Source organism: Tiliqua scincoides, chromosome 11, assembly GCF_035046505.1.
Source record: "Tiliqua scincoides isolate rTilSci1 chromosome 11, rTilSci1.hap2, whole genome shotgun sequence".
In the NCBI taxonomy this organism is placed as follows: Eukaryota; Metazoa; Chordata; class Lepidosauria; order Squamata; family Scincidae; genus Tiliqua; species Tiliqua scincoides.
In genome coordinates, this window is record NC_089831.1 from 3,034,030 (window position 1) to 3,047,855 (window position 13,826).

General features: G+C 46.1%; 1 protein-coding gene across 7 annotated transcripts in view; it reads right to left on the minus strand.

Annotated features, from left to right (window-relative positions):
* The window catches only part of AAK1 (AP2 associated kinase 1), a 106,556-nt gene that overhangs the window by 12,641 nt on the left and 80,089 nt on the right, over window positions 1–13,826 (minus strand). For 2 of the 7 annotated variants that reach the window (XM_066639155.1, XM_066639156.1), the window contains exons 19-21: window positions 12,511–12,612; window positions 10,688–10,798; window positions 6,136–6,240 (exon numbers count right to left, since the gene is read on the minus strand). The exons of 1 other annotated variant lie outside the window; for it this stretch is intronic. In XM_066639155.1, the coding sequence (XP_066495252.1) occupies window positions 6,136–6,240; window positions 10,688–10,798; window positions 12,511–12,612 (318 nt within the window). Of the gene's footprint in view, window positions 1–668; window positions 3,126–6,135; window positions 6,241–10,687; window positions 10,799–12,510; window positions 12,613–13,826 lie in introns of those variants that run through there. 4 more of the 7 variants (XM_066639160.1, XM_066639161.1, XM_066639157.1 and 1 more) reach the window with 4 other exon arrangements.

Genomic DNA, 13,826 nt, shown 5'->3' on the forward strand with positions numbered 1-13,826 from the left:
CTCAAGGTCTCACAGACTACCTGTGGTCCATGGGTTGAGAACCAGTGTTCTATCAGAATTTACCATTTGAATCGAGGCCATCAGGAGTGCATTCCCCGTCCCATGTCTATATCAATGGCAGTTGCCTGTGGAAGCAGGGAAAGTCATTCTACAGCCATGACTCACGCAGTGTGTTCTCTTGCATGATATGCCATGGGGTGGTGTGAGAACTTGCTGTAAAGATATAAATCCTGGTTGCGAATGCAACATCTAGACAGGCAGAGAAACAGCGACTCCTCTTGTCCTCTTAAGGATGGAGGACTAGCTCCTCCCCTAGAGGAGTCCATGTAACAGAGATTTCAGGCACAACCCAGAAACTGCTTCAAAGATTTTGGTGTTAGAGACAATCTAGATGGTCCTTCTCATGGCAATAACACCACCTCTCCTCCCCCACCCACACTTGAACAATCCTCTGTTGACACAAAAGTCATTCCTGGTATGTTTGCCCATTTTAATGGCACCCCAAAACAACCATGCCAACAGTTGGGCTAGCATTCATTGTAAGAATTAAAGTGGGGGGTGAGGGTCAGCACCGAACTCTCAGGCCTTGACCACTCTACATATGATCACCTCTTTTTGAAACGGAACCATCGAACTTTTTGCAACCGGCTAATAAGTCATTCCCAGAATTTCAGTCTTGCGCCATTTATTAAAGAATCTGCTACACGTCATTTCCATGACTTTTGGTCAATTCATAAACCTCTGTACAGAATAAATTTATTTCCACCATGTTATAATTTTGCCTATCCAGATGCACAAAATCCATTTTGAAAAAAAGAAACATACAAAAGGAAAGAGGGGGAGAAAAAAATACTCAGCATTCACAATTGTTTAATTCACAGCCCTGTCCTCAATTGAAGCAACCAAACACCTGCAATTTCTTGCTTCCAGAACTCTTCAACAAGTTCAATTAGGCTTAAAATGTTAAACATTCTTTTTTAAAAGTACTTTAATTCACAGAAATGTTTTTTTGTTTGTTTCTAATATACAGTAGGTGGTTACTTTGTTTAAAAAAATCCATTCTTTTTCCCCCCATATATTTTTCAGCATCTGACTATACAATCATGTTCTATCTAAAGCTCTGCCCACATCATCCAGACCCAGTCACCTGTACTTCAGGAGTCAAAAGGAAAAAGGAAAAAGACACCCCGCCCCCTGAAAATATAAAGATCTATCAACATTTTTGCTAAGATCATTTCCATTATTCTGTTATGTAAATCAATCTGGAAAGTGCAGTAGAAACACGGAAATGGACACAACACACATAAGCAATACCTCTTTATCATGAAGTGTGTACGCAGGTCTAAGAAAGATTCATACAGAATTGGCATGACAGTTAGATTCTATTTACAGAATTTGTTAAGCTAGTTTCTGAAAGGGAGAGATTTGGATGGGATTTGTGGGGGGAACTCTGGCGAAAAATACTTGGGTACATCAAAAGGTCTTGCCTTCTTGTAGGAGAGGCTGGTACACGAAGAAGTTTAGTCATTCGTACCTTCACACATGGGAAAAAACTGCACTTTTTCTTAACTAATACTACACACACGCACACACACAAAGTTAGCATTAAGCTAATTATATTCCACTACAGAGTAAGGGTGTGCCTTCTCTTCTGAAGAACATCTGGAGGGGGACAGTTAACTCTGGACTTGAAGATCGGAAAGCCAGTGATAAAACAAGTTTACTATATCCAGTAGTCTGACAAAAAACAGCATATTCAAGGTGGAAATTTAAAATAAAGGGGGCACTCAGGTACAGCTAAGCTGGAAATCACTGACTCTTAAACGGCTGACAAGGAGTGCATGCGAGTTCTACAAAGACTTGGATATAAAAGAAGATTACAGTCATTTGTCTACTGGGAAGGGGAAGTATGGCTCCATTATTACTGTATGAACAACACTATATGCAGTTACAGAGGGAGAGAACAAAAACCAAAAGGGGGGGGGGCAAAGGAAAAAAAAAGAAGCCCTGATTGACTATAATCCAAGAAATTAAAAAAAAAAAACTCACCTTAAGAAACTCTGATGTGTACTTAAAATTTACAGAATTCCTCTATAGACCAAAAACCCCCATAAGAATGTACATCTGTTGCTACAATGCCCCTTTTCAACCAAGAGTTCATTTGACAGGAGGGGGAAAAAAGGCCTTAGCCATGCTCATTTAAAACAAACAAACAAAAAAACACATTGACATTTTACATTTTTAACTATTTTTGCATGGGATAGTTTCCAAAGCTTTAGTTAATATATATATATATTATTATTTTTACAGCACAGTCTATTCCTAAGCAGGTTGAATGAAACGGCAGGTTAGGGAGCAAGATGTCCTCTTTCTAACTATGTGGGAGTCCGTCATTACTCAGCAGGTCTCATGAACATCATTTGGGCTGAGGAAGACTCTCTGCCCAAGACCTTCCTGACCAATTCCCCTACACTGCAGAGGGACAAACACCAACTCCACTGTCCTTTTCCTTCTGCCTTCTTAATCAGGAAAAGACGCGGACTGTACAATTGTGTTAGCGCTCACTAGACTAAGGCAGGGTTGGGTGGAGGGGCAGAGAGAAGGTGTATTGGTTGTAGGTGTATCTAGCAAAGATCATACATAGATTACACTGAACTCACACTTATGGTTTTGGTGGAGCCAGGGGGTAGATTGTAGCAAAGTGTTTAATGAACACTCCCTTGAGAGAGAGAGGGAGAGAAAGGCTAGTAGAGCAAGAAACCATAATAGGTTTCTTATGGTACAAGAAACCATAATAGGTTGTATCGAGGACGTGCTGAAAAGGAAGGTGTAAAAGTGCCAAGAGAGGGGCACAATTTAGAGGTTGGGTGGACTCCTTCCATTTGCAGGGTTATTTTAATTTTAAAAAACAAAACAAAAAAGCCACCCAACAACTAAAAGGTTAGTTCCTTTGGAAACAACAGAAGAACCAAAAAAGGAAAAGTCAGATTTAGGTACGTTACAGAAACCGCATCTGTTACTGAGGGACTGCTACAGGTCTATGAGCTGATCCACTAGCAGGAGAGACCTGGCTAGGTTGGGAAGACTGGATTCAGGGCTTCCACTGCTGTTTCTAGAATGCCCACCTGAAAAGTGTGAGAGATAGGAATTCAGTACTGAGCAAGGGAAGAAAAAATACAAAAAAAGTTAGTTTTTCTTTTTTAATAAAGGAAAGAAAAGAATGTTCACAAGCAAGCAAAAAAGAAGAGTCCGTGGCTTGGAATCTACATGGCCTTGGCTGTGGAGGACCCAGAAGCTCACTATGTTCACCTCTCTCTCTCTCTCTCTCTCTCTCTATCTTGTTGCATACTGCACTTCTTCCTACCTGCTACCTGTCCACAGGCCAGATGCAGCCTGCAAAACCTCTTTATCTGGCCCTCAGGCTCTCCCAGAGCCATCACCAGCTGTTCTCAGCTGCCAAGCTGTGCTGACACTGCTGAAGGGCAAACCTGTGTGATAATTGGACTCTCCCATATCTTGAAAATATGATCAAGATTTGGGTAATTTCTCTTTTGCCATTTTCAGCTAATGAATTCCTAAGTGAGAAAATAGTGCTTATTTTCTGGTCATGACATGCTTAGACATCACTTTCGCTACTCAGCAGGCATCATGAATGCTATTTAGTCTGGCCCTGCATGAAATGGGTTTGACACCCCTGGCCTAACCTCTTGACAGCTCTGCTCTAGAAAATGAAGCCAGTTGGCCATGCAGTGTCTACAAAATCGTATTCACAGATGACTCGTGGTGAACCAATGGAAGAGACAACTGGTTATTTGAATAGAACCGCTTCCTGTCAAACCAACTTAATTCATCCTCCCATCCCATAGGAGGGTTTTAAAAACATTGCTGTAGAGGATATTAACAGGACAAGGCCAATCACCACATTACAAAACAGAACCCAGGTAAGTTTCACTTGGAATTGGGTTCCTTCAATTTGTTGGAGCCCAGAGAATATGAATGTTCCTTCCTCGCTAGCAAAGGCAGAAAGTCAAAGGTCTATCCCTAGTTTTCTACAGTTGCTGCTTCCAAAGAATAGGACAGCTGGCACTGACTAGAGGTAGGGTCTCTCACAAGAGGTTGCCTGACTGAAAGAGGGGATGTACAAGTTTGAGACCCAAGATGTGGGGCACCAGATCCTTGTTCAACACAAAACTCTTCTCCTTTAAGTGTCAATATCAACACACCACAATCATCATTAAAAGTAGCTCCCTCACTCAGTAACTCATTTTCTAAGGTTAAGAGGCATCAGTTCCATAAAATGGAATTTTTTGGGGGGGAGGGGGGAAGAAAACTTAAATATCCTATGCTATCTCTACGGCTACAAAATATGCAACTGCTCTTAGAAGTTCAGCACCCGGAATTCTCAGACCACTTTGAAACTCAAAGCTGAAAATCAGAATGGGAGGGTGGAGGAAATTAAATGGATCAACTAAACCTGCATTTCCACCCCCTGCAACATGAGACACTACATCTGAAATTTTGTGGGCAGGCAAAGAAAGGAGTATAGACTACAGATATTTCCAGCAGCCACCTCTGGTCACAGTTCAAAGAACAGTGGAGGCAATCCCATAAACCCAGAGGAAAAGAGGGCAGATTTAATGTTCTCAGTGGTTTAACTATGCTTCTTAGCAAGGTGCTTTCAAAACCAATAAGAGTTCATCTGACATAGTAAAGAGCACAGGAGAACATTCCACTAGGTCAATGGTTCCCAAACTTTTGAGCACCCTGTCCCACCTCGTGCTCTGTGGTGGGTTGCAATGCAATGCCCAAACATACCCCAAAAGCCTTACTTGGGAGTCCTCTGAGGATGCATCTGGATTGAGCTAGCCTACAACCCACTCCTTGGCTTCTGTGGGCCTCAGAATGCCTCCTAGACATGACAAGAAGTTGTGGAAGCAAACTGGAAGTAAACCAGAAGTAGCTTTCGGTCATAAGAACATAAAAACAGCCCCAGTGGATCAGGCCATAGGCCCATCTAGTCCAGCTTCCTGTATCTCACAGTGGCCCACCAAATGCCCCAGGGAGCACCCAAGACAGCAAGAGACCTGCTTCCTGGTGCCCTCCCTTGCATCTGGCATTCTGACACAACCCATTTCTAAAATCAGAAGGTTGCACATACATATCATGGCTTGTAACCGTGATGGATTTTTCCAATCCCTTTTTAAAGGCGCCTAGGCCCGAAGCCATCACATCCTGTGGCAAGGAGTTCTACAGACCAATTACACACTGAGTAAAGGCTGCATTTGGGAGGCATTCTGAGGCCTGCAGAACTCAAGGGAATGGGGCAGAGACTGGCATGACCTGGAAGCAGCCTCTGGGGACTCCAAGTAAGGCTTTTGGGGGCAGATTTGAGCATTGTGTCATGACACACTACACATTGGACAGCAACCCACAGTTTGGAAACCACTGTGCTAGGTTGACACAAGCTCCTTGTACAAGCCTAACTCACTCTTGGGATCCTAGCTTTTGTTTCTGGATCTCTGGGGATGGATGCATCATCCTTTGATATTAACAAGAGATGAAATCGAGATCTCAATTTCACTGAAGCTTTGGAGTTGAGCAATAGTTCCCAAACTGTGCACCATGGCACACTCACAGGGGCGCCATGAGATGTATCTGGGTGCCCCTCCTACCCACTCTCCTGGGCACTGTCATCTTGGATCTCATGAAAACCAAGATGGCAGTGCCTGGGAGAACTAGCAAGAATAGGCTATGGGGGTACTGTGACCCCAGTAAGTTTGGGAACTACTGGAGTAGAGCCTTAAAGTTGCCACAAAAAATGCTCAAAGGGGGTTTTACACAAGAACAGGCCACGTGGGCTGATGACATATATCAGGTTCCACCAAAGGGATTAAAGATGAATCATTTGGTCTACTAGATGTTTGCTCTCCTCAGAGACCCTGCGTCTTTGCCACCCCTTCCACATGCACATGTGAGAATCAAGAGCAATGTAGTGTTGGCTATGCTGTTGAGGCAGAAGCAAGCTGAGCTTAAGGGCCTCAACTTCACCTCTCCTTTCCCAGCAGTACGCCAAGCATGTAACCACAAAGACGTTGCCTTCACAGCTGGGGGTTGTCCCAGAATTTGATGGCTTACCTTGTGAATTTTTGGATATCAATACAGGGATGGGGTCAAACTCATCTTCCGCCACCTTTTCTGAGCCCTCGGGGACATCGAAGCCCGATATCAGGTTAGTATCTTCTGCAGCGTGATGGGGGGAGGATGGAAATGGAAAAAAGGAGCAAAAAAGATAGAGCAGAGAGAGGTGGTTAGGAAGTCACCAACACATCAACAGCAGCAGCGCAAGCTGCCCATGTGTTTTGTTGCAGGAAGAGCATTAGGAACCAGAGTTTTGGGTTTTTATTTTTTTTAAGTTGTTAAAAGGTAGAAAGGAAGCTGGTAGGATCTGCTGGCCTTTAAGTCAGCACAGAGACACACAAAACAGGAACAGGAAAAGCAGCACATAGATATGACAATTAAAAATGGAATAAAGCAAAAATAAGCAAGAGGCAGTTTCTAGGAAAGGGGAAAGCAGCTGCATCAAAATTAGGAGTTTGTCACTTTCCTAGGGCCTTGAGGTTGGTAAAAATGGGTCTGCAGCAAGGTGGGAAGCAGAGGCATAGCTAAGGGGGGCCAGGGAAGTCCATTGCCACAGGTGCCACACCTGGGGGGGATGTCAAGGGGGTACCTTTTGGAGGCCTTCTGAGGCTTGAAGGGGGTATGGGTGATACTAAAAATTTATGGCCCCTGGGTGCCAGATACCCTAGCTACACTACTGGTGGGAAGCAGCTGATTTACATGCAGAAGGTTCCAGGTTCAATCTCTGGCAGCAACTCCAGGAAGGGGCATGAAAGACACTTCTCTGTCTGAAAGCCTGGAGAGCTGCTACCCATTCAGGTGGACCGAGTTAGATGGACCGAGAGTCCAGTTCAGGGGAAGGCAGCACAAAGACAACACCACGCCCCAGTTCTCAGAAAACAATGGATTTTGTAGCAGACAGGGAACCTAGCAAGTTCAGAGCCCCAGGGGGCATTATTTGGGAGACAACCGTGCTGCCCCTCTGACATCCCGACACTGTGTAAGTGGTGGGAGCCACATGATCACTCCTCCACCTATGAGCATCAACAGGCCATGTGCGCACCGACAGCCCCACATGCTCCCTGAAGCACACCCGGGGTTGCTTTTACAAGTGCCTTGGTCACTCCACCAGCTGATTTCAAAATCTAATGTAGATTTTGAGAAGGGATCCCCCTCTCCCCGGGAAAAACTTCTCTCTTGAACATGCTTGGTAAAGCTTTGAGCCTCTGCAGACACCATTGCTGGTGCTGGGGGGGGGGGTTAGAAGTAGGCAAGATAAGCACTTGCACAGGCTGAATACCTGCCAATGTCAAAGGTTTTATGTGCATAGGAAACAGTGGGTTTTTGGCACTGTAAGAGACTGTACCTCTCAGGGCCAGCTTTAGGAGCTGCGGAAACCAACTGGAAACATTTTTTCTACAGCCAAGGTCTGCAGAATCTTAAAATAAATATAATTTCTTATAAATATCTCTAGGATATAGAAAGCCATCAAAGAATAGAAAGCCTTCAAAATGTGTGCTGAAAAGTGCATGTTAATTAATGGACCAAACAGATCTAAGCACATTTTCATTTTAAAAAATTGCATATACATAAGCCTACATGTAAACGAACAAAATGTGAAGATTACTTTTGAAAAGTAATCACTTGTTCTAGTAACTGAAATGATTTAGTAAAAATATTAATTTTTTTTTGTTTTAACCCTCGCACAGGGCAGGGGCGGATCCAGTGTTTGTATTTGGGGGCAGGGGCCACGAACACTCCAGAGCCCAGGTCAACCAAGTGAATAGACCTGGGCTCCTGGCTGAGCTTATGGCTTCCGAGGCTATTTATTGGGCAGTTAGATCTGCATTCTTGCCCAAACTTGGAGACCAGACCTACCTTCAGGGTAGACCAAGCCTCCCAGTTGAGCTTAGGGCCCCGTGGCCATTTGCTGGGTGTATGCACCTGGGCCTCCCACCTGGACATGGAGCACAGATCTACTTGCTGGGTAGACCTGAGCTCCTATTCAAACTCAGCTCCATTGGCCACTAATGCTTTGCCCAGTGGGCCTTCCCGTCTCCTGACTTTACTCCCTGCTGGTACAACAGTTTGGAGGGGCCATGCACTCGTGACCCCCCTTGGAATCGCCCATGGTGCAGGGCCCCCTTAGGGACAGGGCTCAATTGACTTAGTCAGCCCTGGCACCACTTCTTCCTCCCAGAGGTGTCCACAAGATCTCCAAGCAAGCTGGACCCATTTGTAAGCCAAAAGGGGCGAGGCAGAATTTGGGTATAAACATCAACATAAATACTGCCATTGGCATCAATCAGTACTGGACATGAGACAAAAATCACATAATAAACAGAGCCCCTAAAGATCTCTGGGCAAAATCTCTTTTCAAGATACCACAGACTGCAATTACATGATTCACCTGCATTTCCAACCATAACTTCCACCTCCACACTGATGAAACTAGCCGGTGCTTGCTTACAACTTCTCTTTTCAGTGCATGAAATTAGGCAGCTCACATCGCAAAGGCACAAATTCATTTTGTCATTCCCCCTCCCCAACGCTCACACTAAACAGCACCTTATCCCCTCCCTCGGATTGCAATATGGTGCCTGATCCCCTGCAGCATCAAGGATCAACAGGGAGCAAACGCAGAAGGAAGGAGAGTAAAACAGGCATACCAGCAATTTTAAACTGGACTGGTGCGTTGCGGGAGTTTGGAACGCAGTGGCTGAAAATCTCTTCTGGGTTCTGCATCTCTGTTTCTAGGGCAAATTGTGTTAAGAATTGTCTGTTCCTCTTCCTCCACTGGCAGAGCAGAGGAAGATGGGCAGACAATTTGTTACTACAGACAGCTTCCCTAGAAACAGGACTGCAGAATTCGGAAGAGTCTCCCGGAAGCCAGAACTGACACCACAAGAGTTGAAGGCCATAGAGAAGACCACAGGAAGAAAAGTGCCGAAGTATACACTTTGCCCCCCCCCCCGTTACAGACATTCCAAGCTACTGGTGACTGCACTGGCACTTTTTCGCAGGCACAGAACATCTGCTTTCTTGCTTTTGCACAGCTCCAATTTACACCCATTCCAACTTTTGAACGAACCTCCAGAACAGAACTAGGCCATAAGCTGGGGTAGCGTATCCACTGAATTAGATGGGAAGGCTGGACGTGGCCCAATGGAAGTCAATGGATAGACTGACTTCACTTCTTTCTCAGTAGAATCAACACAGATACTCACATAGATCCATACGCTGACAGCGAGTTTACTTCACACCCAGCTGCATATACACAACATTGCACTGAAACTGTGGCTTGCAGCAGCTGACTTTGCAATTGCACAGCAGGACAGTAAAAGATGTAGATATCAAAATTTCATGCAGATGCAGATTTTAATTTTTACTTATTTTCTTTTTATTTCACATTTTTTATATCGCTGTTTCTCCAAGGAGCTCAGGGCAGGTTGCCTGTGCATGATTCCTCCCCGCCTTTCATCTTCACAACAAGGTGAAGGATCGAGGCTGAGAGAGAGGTGAGGCTGAGAGAGTGACTGGTCCAAGGTTACCTGGGAAGCTTCATGGCCGAGCAGGGATTTGAACTGGGATCTTCCAGGTCTATGTCCAACTTCCAAACCACTACACCATCCTGGCTCTCCCAAGAATATCTTAGAGCTGTGGCAAAAAGGCACACACTGCAAAGAGGATGCCGGTGACTATTCTGCGAAGCCCTCACTGCGAGCCTCCACCATAGTTTTTAGGGTGGGAGACAGAAGAGGCATTTCAGACACAACTCCAACATGACCACAGGGTGCAGGATGGCAGCAGTGCTGTGCAACAGATCCATTAAAAAGATTCAATCACTGAAGATTTAGGACTGCTCTCTCCGCTTCCTGCCATATTTTGACACACCTGCCCCAAGAGGTTTATACATTCAGAAAAAGAGGCAGATGTGTTGTGCTTAAAAAAAATATTAAGGCAGGATATAAACCAGAGGTGGCCAATCTTTCAACTTTAGGGCTCCTGAACCTTTAAGAGTTGTGCAGGGGAAGGAATTTCAGCAGGTTCAGCTTGTAATATTCGAGATGACAAGCTGCACCTGCTGAAATTCACTCCTCTGCACCACTGTTAAACAACCAGGAGCCCTACAGTTGAAAGGCTGCCCACCCCAATATAAACAAAGCAATTGACCACAGACATTTCAGCAAGCAAGAGCCACCAAAAGGTTTAACCCAGACCCTGCTTAGCACACATAGGCATTATCCCGCTGATGTTTTGAATACATTCATGCCATTTTTGGAACATGGCCCAGAGCCAGTGGTGTAGCTAGAGGGGGTGCAAAGCACCAAGTTTTGTGGAAACCTCACCGCACTGTGCAAGGGGCCCCTCCCACTTCCCTTTCAGAGCCAGGCATAGGCCTCCATTTTGCTCCCCACCTGGAATGGCTCCGAAGGGCCCCTTGCACGCTGCAGTGAGGCTCCCTGCAAGACTTAATGCTTTGCACCCTCTCTAGCTACGCCACTGCCCAGAGGTCTCCCAGTACAATCTTCATCTGCCATCTAGTACAGAACGCCAAGAAGGACTTTACCTTTGAGAGTTTGGGAGGAAACGGCTAGAGGAACAAACTCATCGAGAAGGTCAGCAGCTGGGTTAGAAAGCAGAGAGCAGTCAAGCAGGGAGTCCTCCCCGGCGACAGAGTCTGAGTTCCAGTTAGAAAGCAACAGGAGCAGCAGCATCAGGAAAACAGCACACAGAAGAGGAGATCAGCAGGCATGCCAGTTGAGTCCCAACCCTCCCCACCAAAGCAGGCACCAAGTTAGTCATTTCCAAAATGATTCAACATATACACAAGTCACTCAAACTATTTCAGGTTAAAAGAAGCTGCCTTTGAAATAAAATTGAACCCAGGAACCTTCCAGCATGAGTCTCCAGCCACCCCAGGCAGAAACTGGGTTGTCGGCCAATTGCAAATAGTCACACCCCTTATCCGCAGGGGATCTGTTCATGCTTCCACCGCAGATAAACAAAGATAGCAGCAAACCCCACATCCCCTCTTGCTCCATGCAAGCCCCCCAGACAGCTTCCTCTCCATGCCTGCTGGTTAGTGCTCACAAAGAGGCATGAAGAGGAAGTGGTCTGGAGGGCTGCAAATAGGCAAACAAACAAAACCAAAAAGATGATTTTTTGTGAGCCATGGACACCATGAACTGCATCCGTGAATCATAGCTGTGAACCACAAATACCTGAAACTGCAGAAATTGACCCCAGGGATGGGGGGCACCTTCACCAGTTTAGCACCCAGACCTCCAGTGGGACTTCCAATTTCTATATTGCAAAAAAGTGCCCTTTACATTTGATATAGCCCCGATCCTATCGAGTCTTTGCGCTGCCAGAACTAGCATCCCGGCAGAGCAAGGCCTTTCAGGGCACTGTAAAAGCTGGGCCGCCACTGTACACTTTTGGGTTGCTGCCACCAATTGGTGCCAGCAGCTCCCAAAGCCTCCACTGGTACCAGTTAGCTGGCAGCAGAGACAGGCTGTGGGCAGGGAGGGGCAGGAAGGGGGTGCATCCCGCTGGCAGTGTGCCAGGATCCTATCCTCTCTTTCCCAGGTGATCCTGCCCCTTTTCTCTCCTCACAGCAGCAAAATGGCTGGCATAGAAAATCAGGCAGCACACCAGGAGGTAACTAAAATATTTTTTACTTATCGCCTGCTGACCTATCCAGTCACCCGCCACCACCATTTGCCGCTCACTCTCTGTCAGCAGTTGCATCAGCACCAATGGTGGGGGACAGGATTGGGCAGCAAATCTTCCTGTTAAGTGTGCAACAGTGTGGCCTTGAACCTCCCAACCAATCTCCTCAGAGTACAGAGCTCAGCAACTCGGACGTTCTGCAGTGATGTGATGACATCACTGCTGAATACTTGGAGGTGTTGTGATGAGCTGTGACACTGCACAGCTGCTGAAGGGGTCTGCGCACCTTAGAGGGGTCTGGGTTGGGCAGTATATTTCTTAAAGCAGAAACCTTGTTCAAGAACTTATTTGAGGGAGGACTCCTATTTGAGAGCAAGAAAAGGGTCAGAGGCTCCACAGATGGCCTGCTTTAGTCATACAGAACTGGGCTATGTTGCAGGTGAGGTTGGTGAGATCAGTTATAACATGGAACCTTGCAATCTGCTTCATTTTTTGCATTTATTTCCATAGCACTTTGCCTGGCAAACACAGAAAAGGCATATGAACTTTGTAAAATTCCAATTATCAACAGGAAAAAAGTTAAGGTCAATTAAACGTGCAGCAAAATCCCAAAAGGTGTCCAGAAAAGTTCAAGAAGCTTTCTTGACACACACACACCCCCACCCATGGACCAGGCTGACATCATTGCCCTTGTGAGCTCAAAGTGACCCCACCAACCTGCTCTGTTGGAAGCCACAGAGTCTGTCTGGGATGGAACACGCTGGGTTATGGGAGCCTCCAGGCCTGGGATGAGACTCTCAACCGTTAAGTCAGTTTTTTCTTTCCGAAGGCATAAAAGAGCAGAGCACAGGCCATGGGTTAGGTCAAGTTCAAAAGAGGTGAAAAGAAAAAAAGAAAAGAAAAGAGGCAGTTCCCTGAAAAGATAAGCCTTGTACAACCAACACCAAGCAGGAACTAGGGTGTGTGTGTCCTGGACAACAGTGTCCCAGTCAACAGCTTCCTAATCATTGGTGTTCCTGGACATTTGTGTTTGGGGTTTTTTTTTGCATTTCCATCTCACTGTAACTGGGCAACAAACTCCATGTTATCTATCCTAAGCCTCTTTCTCAGCCCTAACCCTACCTTTCTGTTTTAAAAACAACAAGTACATCTAATAGAAATATACATATATTGGAACATAAATGTCCGGGACATAAAAAGAATGGAAGCAGATGTCCAATACAGGAATGCATCTGACCGGGATAATGTTGTCCAGGGCACCAGGGTCTTGTCACTCACCAGGCAGACACATTTGACAACTGGACTGCCTGAGCACTACAGTTTCAGAATTGCCTTCCTGTAGACACAGACAAACTCACAGGTAGATCCACACAATGCCAAGCTGGTTTTGAAAATTCTCCATTCCAGAGGTCAGTGCAAGTGTCTCTAAGCAGCGTGGGGAGCCACTTCTCCGTGGCGGAATCCCAAGTCACTACAATATGGGAAACATCGGTGAAGTGGAGGTGGCTGCGTGGATTTTTCCAACTTCATCATTGCCTGCCCTAGATGGGCAATAGTACACTAGGAGGAAGTCGTGCAACTGGCCCAGCCTGAGCAGCTCTGCTCTTCAAGTTTGTGTCTCCTCAAGAGTCAGCAGGGCCAGCACAGGGAAACACGGCAGCCTGTGGAGACTGAATCCAGTCTCCATGCCCACTAGGCAGGGAGGTGGCAGGAGGGGAGGGGGAGAGCAGACAGTGAGTGGGAGGCGAGGCTGGATCCTGGCCGTTATGCCAGATCCCAACCCCGTTCCTCAAGCAGTGCGGAATGCTACCTTCAGAGGTGGCACAAGTCCCACTGGGGCTGTAGTGGCTTACCCGGGGGTAAGGGGAAGAGTTTCCCCTTGCCGCTGGCTGAGCTCCTTCAGACCCCAATCTTGTGCTGGATACAGTGCAGGCTTCCTGGCCTGCCTGTTCCAGTGCATTATTGGATTGCGCTGTCAGTTTTTTCTTCCACAAATTGAACTGCCAGCAAGAACACCCTTCTAGCACACTCAA